General features: G+C 36.8%; 1 protein-coding gene across 1 annotated transcript in view; it reads right to left on the bottom strand.

Annotated features, from left to right (window-relative positions):
• Positions 1-11,180, bottom strand: part of DST (dystonin) — a 144,594-nt gene extending 133,414 nt beyond the window's left edge. Inside the window, exons 1-17 of the mRNA XM_009999198.1 lie at positions 11,014-11,180; positions 10,787-10,880; positions 10,315-10,469; positions 8,970-9,432; positions 8,754-8,882; positions 8,475-8,552; positions 8,202-8,363; positions 7,985-8,089; positions 6,080-6,175; positions 4,737-4,862; positions 4,197-4,349; positions 3,789-3,943; positions 3,530-3,656; positions 2,246-2,429; positions 1,170-1,327; positions 670-848; positions 313-451 (exon numbers count right to left, since the gene is read on the bottom strand). Of these exons, the coding sequence (XP_009997500.1) occupies positions 313-451; positions 670-848; positions 1,170-1,327; positions 2,246-2,429; positions 3,530-3,656; positions 3,789-3,943; positions 4,197-4,349; positions 4,737-4,862; positions 6,080-6,175; positions 7,985-8,089; positions 8,202-8,363; positions 8,475-8,552; positions 8,754-8,882; positions 8,970-9,432; positions 10,315-10,469; positions 10,787-10,880; positions 11,014-11,180 (2,670 nt within the window). The remainder of the gene's footprint in view (positions 1-312; positions 452-669; positions 849-1,169; positions 1,328-2,245; positions 2,430-3,529; positions 3,657-3,788; positions 3,944-4,196; positions 4,350-4,736; positions 4,863-6,079; positions 6,176-7,984; positions 8,090-8,201; positions 8,364-8,474; positions 8,553-8,753; positions 8,883-8,969; positions 9,433-10,314; positions 10,470-10,786; positions 10,881-11,013) is intronic.
• Positions 11,181-11,433: the final 253 nt, after the last annotated feature.

The raw sequence follows: 11,433 nt of genomic DNA on the forward strand, positions 1-11,433 counted from the left end.
TACCTTAAGCATATGTTACCTTTTGAAGAGATAGAAAGAGTAAGTCTTACTGCAGCACTATTAAATGGCATTCAGATACTTAAAGGCATTTCCTAACAACAGGAATGCACATGAAAACCATCCAGTTCCTAATGCTTCAAAGCTGTAATCTTTTTCCTGAGATGTCTATCCTAATACAGACTTTGGTCCAAATAAACAAGCCAACTTTTAATACAATACACAGTGCAGCACAACCAAGACAGGTGTTATAAGACAGGTAATTTTCCTACTATTTTTTTAGTTGTCCACAAAAAGGCACCAGCCAACTCTTACCTTTAATGTACCCATCAGATTTTCTATATTGTTTTTGTCCGCCATTACTGCCTCCTCTTCACACAACTTCATTTCATAGAGTTTTACTAACAATTCTGCTTCTTGGGTGTTCTTCAGCACCAAATTTACAGTTTTTAATCTGAAATTCAGTAACCTTCTGTTAACTAAACCACCAATAACAACGCTCAACACACTAGTGTTTTTTATCCTTTTCACACACAAGGTACACCTTTATAATGTTAAAATTATGTTAGCTCTCTTTTCCTTGATCAGTATTACATATACTAATATATTCAATTTATTTAGAAGAGAAAACTGTCAACTAAAATGTGTGATGGGAGATGACCTATTACATACTTATCTATGTAAATGGAAGACATGGAATAAACTTGGTTCATGTTCTGAATAACAACATTGAGTTCAGAACGCAGAGTTGGGACTGAAGGTGAACCAGCAGCTTGCCCAAAAAACTCCTCGCATTTATCTGTGATGACTCCCAAGTCATCCTTCAGCCGATCCAATTCTTTCTTCAGTTTCTGTAAAACAAAAGGTGATCGACAGTGCTTTTATCCTACATCAACCTCACGTATACTCCACATATCATACCAGTATAGGGCTGTTTCATGGGGATGCCATTAAAATAATTGAAAAGGATCATATTCATAAAAAGGGAACTAAATGGACGCACCATTTATTGGCATCTTTTTCTCTCACAAACACAAGCTTAATCTTTGACTCTTGTCTTTTCCAGGTAAAATGCAACATCTCCCTGGCTACACTCAAAATATCTGGATACTTTTGTTTTAAAATATATATCTTCTTTTCCCCAGGTAAAACAGCCTTTCTCAAAGGCTTACCTCTTGCTCTGAAATTCTAAGCTCACTTTCAGGTATATCATCCCTTTCCATTGGGGTTCGGATCTGCCGTATTAAACGCTCCTCACAACTCTCCAGCTGAAGTCTGATATTTCTGACTTCAGAGATATACAGATTATAAATAGATTCTTCCTGCTCCTCTGTTGAAACAAGGCACATGTTAGCAAACAAAGAAAGGACATAACTTCCATCATGTCTTCTTATGAAACACTTGATAAACTCACCATTCTACAGGTCTTCTCATGACTGCCTGAAATCCCATCAATTTCCATTGAAATTTTGGCTATTACTAGATCCTCACACATGAAAAATCAGATTACATCTTTGACTGTTCATCCCAGGCACCAGCATCACCCCTATGCACATTGCTAAACTCAAGCACTTTCAGGTATCATGCACCCTCCAGGCCTTTCTTTTTTTTAAATCCTCTTTTAGACACACAGGGCAAAACACCCTTCCTTAACCGTATTGAACTATACAGTTCAATGCAGTAATCAGTTTGCATCATTGTATTTCCTTAAGTCATTAGCTACTTCACAGTAAATCAGAGCAGATATTTTAAGCTTTCTGTTCTTATTGTATTCAAAAGCACAGTTAAGAAAACTGTAACTACAGGCATTCTATGGAGCTAGGAAAATATCTAGGACACTCCTCTTGTCTTAACAGTGTGAAAAAAGCTCAAATTCTGTTATGAACTCAAAAAAGTAATCAAGCTGTGTTTCCAACATTCAAAGCCAAGGAAGGTATGACTAAACAGTGAGCTGTAATGCACAGAATAAATTATTGGGTGAAAAGTTTTTGTAGTGCTCTGTATATTAAGTAACACAATTTTTACAGAACTCAATATATAGAAAGTTAAAAAAACTGATCTTCTGTACAATTCAATTGTGCGCATTGTTAAAACAAGCACTGTCTGTTCAGAAGAACTGGGGTATTAACAATATCAATATGATAAAATGGGTAATTCACTAGACCTTGTATACAGAGAGAGGAGTGATATCAAGAACTACATTCTATCTCAGGAGAGCATCTTCCTGCTGTTCTTAGCAAAGTTTTACCTCTTTCTGCAGATTTCAGAAGCTCTTGATAGTATTGCTTGCAAACATTAACTTCCCTTTCCAGCTGTGCTGTATCAGAGCTTGTAAAGATTTTGGACTCCTGGCTATCTTCCACAAAATCATCGAAGCGGGACTGTAAATTGCTTAGAACCTGCTGATGTTCACCTGGCAGCATTGTCTTTATCTGTAACAGATTATAAATCAAAGGCATGGTAAGCAACGATCCATCACTCACACAGTTCCCTGGAACAGTACTGACCAGTTACTAAGATGGTAAAGACAAAGAATCAAGGTTCTGAAAGCTGGCTGTTCCTAAGCTGGAGTCCACTTGACAGCTGACAGTTTACACTCACTATAAAATCCTTTTCCATCTTTAATGCCAGTAAAGGACTGTGTTATGCCAACCCTACATCAGACACCACTTCTCCATCTAACACCATGCAGCAACAAACAGGAAGCCAGCAAGAGTCACAGAAGTAGGAACTCTTCAATAACTATCTCAGAATACTTTATTTCAACAGCCACAGTGGGAAATCAGGAATTGAAATGTTGGTTTTATAGACAGATACACACCAATGTTGTATAATAAACCATTAAATAGTGTTAAGACATACACCTAACATTGTGCAATTCAGTCATCTCACACATTGTTTTAGCCAGAAAGAATAGTATCTTGAGCTATATCACTATTTCATTTCAGACAAATTGATTCTAACTAGCTATATAACATTCCAAGTTACAGACAAGTACATGAATGAAAAAAATGCATTACAGAGGAATTAATGTTCAGCTGCCTTAAGACTGAAAGACCAAATTAGATTAAAAAACTAAATGTCACTTCACAGTTGTTCCACTGGTAGCCAGAAGCTGCAGCATAAAGAGATAGTAAGGTATTTCTTGAATATTAACCTCAGCCTAATGTCTTCCACACAAATGCATAAAGGCAGACTCTTGCAGAACAAAATTCAGATTCAGTCACTGTTCATTGATTTCAAGAAATCTGTCCCTCTGCTGACAACAGGACTCTAGAGCGATTCGCACAGTAAGGCTGCAGGTAGTTTTCATTATACCAGCTCTCTGCTCCTTCCCCAAATATATCTGTGTAAGAGCTGCTCAGATGAAGGCAGAACATTTTACTGTGGTAACCAGCATGGCCACTGCCAGCTACGCACACAAGGAAGATGAGGACTGCTGCAAATTGCTGATTATAACACTTTTCTGGGAAGTGCAGCCTACGACTTCTGAGCACATGGCTAAGATGCCCTTCCTAGACATAGCACATACCGAGGAAACGTTGCCAGCTCGAACCGCTTCAATTTCATTTGTAAGATAACGCCAGGACACCACACTCTTCATGTTTACATGGGACTCATGCCAAAGTGCCAGAACATTCTGAAATTGCTGTTCAATCCTGAAACATAAAAAGAGTCCAACTTTAGATCAGAGTAACACATGAAAGTGAAAAAAAGTTAGATGTTATTTTAACCCAAGCTTCACATAAATTAATTTTACAAGAAAATGGCTGGATTTGTTTTATCCCTACCTGTTGGCTGTATCTATAGCTTCTTTGTTTGGTGGAGGAACTGTAAAGCATACAGATGGGACCATGGCCTCATTTCCACTCGGGCTAATGACTTTCCATTTAGCACGATGGGAGTTGTTTGCTAATACACACTCATCATCTTTGTAAATAGTTATCTAGTATTAACAGAAAAGCAGAATAATTTAATGAGCTAAGCATTACAAAAATATTTTTACAAAGCACTTCTGCAAATTATGTCAACAAATAGGCAACAGAACAACAAAACCAATGTTCAACACAAGGATTTGCTCTTGTTTACTAGGGTGGAAGAAATTTAGAGCACAGTATTCTCCAGGAACGTGGTAATTAATGAAACTTTAGCTCAATTCTCATGTCCGTAGTTGATTTGAGGAAATTCAAGTTTCTAACCTCAATTTGTCTATAGTCACAGATGGCTTTAATTGGGATGGATGTTTTGAGTATACAGTCTGGGTTCCTTGGCTTCAGCTGAATTATTGCCTTTGCTCTCCCCACAAGGCCTGCTACTGTGCTCTTATACTGCAGGAGCTGTTCTTTTTCTTCCTAAAACAGTTAAGAAAAGAGTATGTTACAAAAGACGGCCAGAATACAGTGCTGCGTCCTTGATCCTGTTAAGCCTTTCTTTTCCTGGCTTCTTTTACTGTGTTTCTTAAAAGTGACACATTTTACAAGAACAAAGTATCTTTCTGTGGCAACTGGCTTCCCACAACATCTGGTATTGTGAAGATCAAGAAAAATACAACACTATATTTTAAAGTTATGAAAAATTGTCATTACCCATTGATAGATTCATTTATGTTCTAAAAAATGTATTATTTTTTTATTTCACTTTAAAGTAATTATTTTAACACACATACTTTATAGCCAACTACAAGATACACATTCCTTTCCTAATTGTAACTCACATTAAGAGGCTCCTTAAATTCTTACCATAGACTCCTGGACAAGGTCTTCCAGCCTATGAAGGCTGCTTGATCTATCACAACTATATTTTCGGTATATGGTGTCTTTCAAATTCCTTAAATATTCCATGGCTTCTTTGGCATCACTAAAAAACTAGGATGAGAAAAATATCTGGGTTATTTTAAAACATCCTAAAAAGGACACAAACAGCTACACTGTGAAGTTTTTTTGACATTTAGCTTGAAGTGACCACTGCACCACACAGTTTTTAATTCATGATCTCATGCCTAAATGCACTCTTCAAAAAGGCACACACTGTAACACCAGTTATTCTCAGTACTATCTACATGTAAAATTAATTCAGCTGTTATTGAACCTTAGTTAACTACTGTTCCTGCAATCAAAAATTTCCTGAAGTGATTCTTGCTTCCCTCGGAATTATAATTATTTTTATATGTTAAGAACATATTTTATATGTCAATGCCTACAAACTGCAGCAAAGTAGCTGCAAACTTCAGCAAGCACACTGGAGCAAACATTTTCTGCAGAAGGGGAAGGGAGCTGCCACACTTGGCACTTCTGCATCGGCCACTAGGAGTCCAAATCACTCAACTTGTCTCCTCCAGTATCCATTTCCTAATCTTGGGCTCTGACCCTTCTCAGGCTGAAAGCATCACATTCCAACATCATCACCCTTCCTCTCAAACCACCCAACCCAGAAGACACTAAGGATTAATCTTTATAATTTAAATATTTTAAAATAGTAGATTAAAAACAAAAACAAACAAACACCACCAAAAAAACTCCTCAGTCTTCAATCCTTGTGCATATAACCGAGGAACTTGTAAATCTTTGATCCTCACCCATGTGACTGAGTACTGAGTCACTTGCAGACTGTGTACTCAGACAGTAATCAGAAAGGTGTTTTGTTAACTGTATCTGCTGTCAGGGTGTTCTCTGCTCCATTTTTATTAATGTTGTGATTATTAATGCATTTTTATTTGGTTAGTCCTCAAACATTCATCTAGAATATATTCTCCCTTGCTCACCACTAACTGCCCTCCACTACATCATCTGCAGAAGCTGTACTGAAAGCAGCTGTGCATGACAAGGGAGAGAACATGGCTTCATTCTCAGAGTCTCTAGTTGCAGCTGCAGCTCAAAGAAAAAAATGTAGGGACAGATTCTGCTGTGAAGTGATATAACTGTAGGGTGTGGTAACACTGTGAGAGCATGGCTCATCATCTAATGATTGCACATGAGAAATGTTAATTTTACAGCTACTGTGAGAGAGCAACTAGCACTTTCAGTATAACTTTTTGACTACAGACAAAACTGTATTTCATATTTTTACTGATTTACTTTCTTACCTCAAAATATGCAGCATTTTCTCTCAAATGTTGTTCAACACAGTGACAGAGCTGAAGAATCCAGCTCCATTGGGTCTGCATTGCAGCTCTATAGGCCTTTAAGGAAGAGAGGTATATTTTACAAAAAGAAATTAAAAATAAAACATGCACACCTTTACAGAATTTAGGAAACACAAAAATAATGGAGCAAACACAAGCATCTAAACCCGACCTTTCTCACCCTGGAAAAGCAAGCTGCAGCAAGGAAAATTCCAATGAGAAAAGAGAAAAACTGTCACTACAGCACAGGCAAACATAAAACCCAGAGGGACTGTGATATCACCATCCTCGGGCACATTCAGAATTCAGCTGAACAAAACCCTGACACTACTTTAAGCTGGGAAGATGGACTTTATCTCCTGAAGTTTCCCCAGCCTAAACTCATCTAAGATTCTGTGTCTCTGTTTACTCAATCAAAATAACTGGATTCTTGCCTGGATACAAACTGTAAATTAAAGTAACACTAAGTATACAGTAAAAATAATTCATCAGGACTTCTTGAAAAGATATAATTTTGTGTTGCAAAGGAATTTAAGGAACATAACTGTACTAGAATTATACCTCCTATACCGTCTGCAGGGTGTTGCCACTAGGGACGCACCGTGTGCATGTTCACCAGCAGAGGGTACTCTTGACTATGAAATCAGCCAAAAGTCTCGATTTTTTAATTCCCGTGTGACTCTCAGGGAATTCAAAAGTTTTTCCATTCGCTTAAATGAATTTCAAACTGATGCACTAATGCATAGATTATTCTGTAGAAAAGGCGCTTTTATTTTCCTTTTTAAATGTCCCACTATTGCAGACAACATAATCTGCACAGTCATCTTTGCTGCAACAGCCAGGTTTCATAATATGTCTCTTTTATATAGTAATCTATTGACACTAATAAGAACTCATTAGAACAGCATATACTTCTAAAGAATAGCATTCCCCACATCACATGAAAAGTCATTTACTATACAAAGTAAACGTCACAAGAAGGAAGGAAAGGATGAGTTTTCTTTGTGTTTCCAGTTGATGCAGATGTAAAGAAGAAATATAAAAATCCACTCTCTGTTTTTTTTTCCTTTTTTATAGAATATGTTTCCATTCTTACCACCTAAAGTCTGTATTTACTCTTTTCTTGAAGATTTACAGGAAAACAGCATTTTTGCATTATCCTTTGTAAATTTGCTATGACCCTACAACAGCTACAATAAATATCCTGTAAACCTTTTACCTCTAACATAGAGGCTGATTCAAGCCTGAAGTAAATCACATCACTTGATCAGATTTAACATCCAAACAAGTTTCCGAATTCACTGAAAAATTACTTATGGAAACAACCCTAAACGGAACCCATAGATCTAATAAGTGACTAGAAAAGCTCTACTGAAACCTCTTTCTATCCAACAGGAGAGGTATCACATAACAATTGTTCTGTGCCCTGAGTTTGCCAGTGCAATTTATATCAATAACTCCAGAAGCTGCATGCATGACCAGAAACATCTGTACTAAGTCTGGAAATTTTTATTTCAGACTTTAGGGTGACTTTCTATAAGCAATCCAAGATGTAACCATAACTTTACAGAACCAAAAATCACAGAATGCCAGGCTGGAAGGGACCTCAAGGATCATCTGGTCCAACCCTTTTAGGTGCTACTATAGTTTATATGACATGGCTCAGCACCCTCAAGTATTTCAACTTTTTGGAAACCTGAAGACAGACACAAGAGAGACACTGAAGAACAAATAAAAAGACCCCATTATTCTGAGTCTTGTTACATTTCCTATGAGTTATCACATCCCTTGTAATAGACCCAAAATCTATGCTCTATGAAATAATAAAATTATTTTATTGCTTATGTGCTGTTTTCACTAACTTACCTCAATGGTTAGCCTGGCTGGGTGATTTTCAAGAAGCAATTGCTCAGCTACTTCTTGTACTGATTTAATAACTTCTTCCTTTTGATCAAGTTCTCTCATTAATTCCTTTTTTCCAGAGGAAAAAAAAAAACCAAAACAAACAGAAATGTTTTAGAAATCTCTTAAATTCTTAAGGATTATTTAATTATTCACTCTGGATTATACTAGGAATACATACAGCATGGTATTCTTTTTTTCTTGTTATATTGGGGTTTCTCTCACTCCAGTCATATGCAACCTCTTCCTCTTCTTTTTCATTCAGCCATATCAGCTCTCTAGTAGCACGAGACACAAAATTGTGAAGAGTATCTAGATGTCTTTCCTGATTTCTTGATGTGTTCTTTATTAAAAAGATAAAGAAGATTCACAAAAATCAGATTTTAGAGCTCATCTCTTACCAAAGATGATGTGAACTGAAAAGCTGAACATCAAAGAGGTATGATAAACTTACCAAGAGTTTTGAATACTGACTCTCCAGCTTGTGCAATTTTTCTGCATAGGTGAGTTTAAGAGGGGCAGTCATTTGGATCTGTATTTGATATATGAGGTCAAAAGACAACATAAGTTAGATATGTTAAACCACTAGATCACCTGATTTCATGGTATCTCATCTAGATATCAGAAGTAAAAGAAAGACTGTGAAACCCAAACAGAGTTCTAAAATTCAACATTAGTTTATGGGTCACCCAGTAAGAATGTAACCAAAGAAATAAAGAATATGGTGCTGTACCTCACTAATTTTAGCTTCTTTAAGGCTGGATTCAAATTCCTCGATAGCTTTGTGGACATTTCTGTGATTTTCTAAATGGCTTTCTACACTTGGTAAGTCTGAACCCCATTCTGCTCGATCAAGTTGAACCTTACAAACAAGAAGAAAAAATTAGCCATGATCTACAAGGAGTAAGAGTAAAAATTAGAAGCTGACTGTTTCCATAAAGATTGCTACCTGCATTTCTTCCACCCAGCTCAACAGGTCCTGGACAAATTTCATGTTCACCTCTTCTTCTGTTAAATTCTGATCCACAAAAGCTGATTTCATAAGAGGTTTTCTGACTTGCATCAGTTTGAGTGTTTGCAGAGTCCCACTGTCTACACCTGTCACATAGCTTTGAATCAATCGTGGTGGAATGCCTGGTGTGTAAGCAGGAGTGATGGTTGGTGTCAGTCTGGAAGTAAGACCTGATGAAAGGCCAGATGTCAAGCTGGAAGAAGTCAAAGTAGGTGTTAAACCTTGGGTAATTGCAGCATTTAATTCAGGGGCTAGGTTTGTTGTAAATCCTGAGTTTAAGCTTTCAGTTATTCCTGATATCATCAGCCTTCTCTGCTCTGTTGTCAATACATGCCCCTTGTTGTAAACGGAAGAACATTCAGTCCGTATGGCCATCAGTTCATCACGAAGTTTTGCAACTCTATTAAAATAAAATAATAAAAATAAATAAGATTACCTTAACAAAGACTTATGATTGAGGTTTATCATGCAGAACTGAGTAGCAATATGAATTCACACGGTCTCTTATATTTTAGTTGTATTTAAACATTTATAAATAACTATTTATATCAGAAAGCATAGTCATATATCTATAAATATAAAATACAGGTAATAGATGCAGAAATCAGGCAATGACTAGAAAATCAGCATGGTATGGGCACTAGCATGCACCATACACAATTCCAAGGAACAATCAGCAAAGCAGAAATCTTACAAGATACTACATGTTGCAGTAGATCAACCACTTGCAGTTCACTGCCAAGAAGTTACACCCTTGATCTCACTCCGTCCAGGACAAATCCTCAAAAACTTTGGAGCCACTTCTCCAATAAAGTTGACTTTATGCTGTTTGAATGCATCTTTCTGCCAAGACTGTACAAACTGCTGCATATAAGCTAATGTTATTTCACTTAACTACCTGTTAAGAAATCTACAGCTATCATCAGAAATCTCACCTCTATTTTTAAAATCAGAGTTAGTGAATTTTAAAAGCATTTTAGGTGCAATAAAGCAAGATAACATCTTTACTCTCTGACATTCAGTAAACATTAAAGTCGTATTCTGGTGAATCACTTCATTTTTGCGAGTGAGTACAAACACCTCCACGAAGTTTGTGGGCAGTGTACTCACCAGAATACCTGATAATCTTTATGTGGGTGCCCAGTGACAGATTGAGAAGTTATCCAAAACCGTGAAGATTTGAAAATGTTGTCCATAATGGGTACCCATATTTGGGACATTTATTTACTCATATAAGTATTTTATAATGTACCTTTATTCATATAAATATACTATGAAGTACCTTTGCACAAGCTGATCTGCCTGATAGTATTTTCCATCAATAAGAATTTGGGCATCAATTACTTGCTGGCGAAGAAGGTTCTCAGATTCAAGAAGGTACCCAGCGATTTCTGCTTCATGTTGGAACTGGAGCCCTGACTCTAATCGTTTGGTGTCCTGAATAAATAAGAGAAAGCCATTAAGCCCTGCAGTTAAACCAAAGAGAAATGAGCCGTAACAATTCCTACCTTTTTTGTTAAAACATCTTCTAATTTTGAAACAATTGTGAAGCATTTTATTCAACTACCAACAAAAAAATGTAACCGAACACACTCTAGGCAATTTTTTATATTTTCCTGAAGAAATGCTAAATTAACAGTACAGGAGAAATAAAAGCAGCTGTTAAGTATGCACTCAAAAATCCTGTAGAATTTTTTTTTTCTTTTTGAGTAGCCATTTCACTGCAGTTCATGAACAATAACCAACTGACTTACAGACTGCAGAGCATTCCGGGCAAGTATTAGTTTGTCTTCACAGCTCCTGCTGTCCCGCTGAAGTCTGTTTGCTATCTGCTGCAGCATTTCCAACCTAAATGATGCCAGAGAATTTCAGAAAAATAAATAAGTATAAATGTTATTTGTATTTACTATACACATTGCATGACTTTACAAAACAAGCAAACAAACAACATCTAATACAAAACACAAAAAAGCCAAGTTACCTGTTTCCTTCTAGGGTGCCATTACCAAAGTTTATACAAGATTTAACCAGTGTAGGACCACAATTAACAGAAACGAAATTCTCGTTAGAGTCAACACTGGTTCGAGCACTAGTACTGTTGCTAAACAGTGAATCACTGCTATGATAGCTGTAACTACTGCTATTCATTTTTACATCCAGAGCACGGTCTTTCTGGCTGTTTACATTTGCTGAAAATGGAAAGATAAAACCCCTACAAAATGTACAGCTTCTAGGGACGAATTCACTACTGGCTTTTGAAATACCCAGCAGTCCTCCTTTAAATAGGCTTCAGCACGCATATTCAAAACCCAGCAATTAATATCTTGCCAGCTCTTCAAAGGACTTCCTTCACCTGGGGCTATGTACACTACCTGGCTTTTGGCTTCCTTACCTTGCATTA

The sequence above is a fragment of the Chaetura pelagica genome, unplaced genomic scaffold (assembly GCF_000747805.2).
Source record: "Chaetura pelagica isolate M959 unplaced genomic scaffold, ChaPel_1.0 scaffold90, whole genome shotgun sequence".
NCBI classification, from domain to species: domain Eukaryota; kingdom Metazoa; phylum Chordata; class Aves; order Apodiformes; family Apodidae; genus Chaetura; species Chaetura pelagica.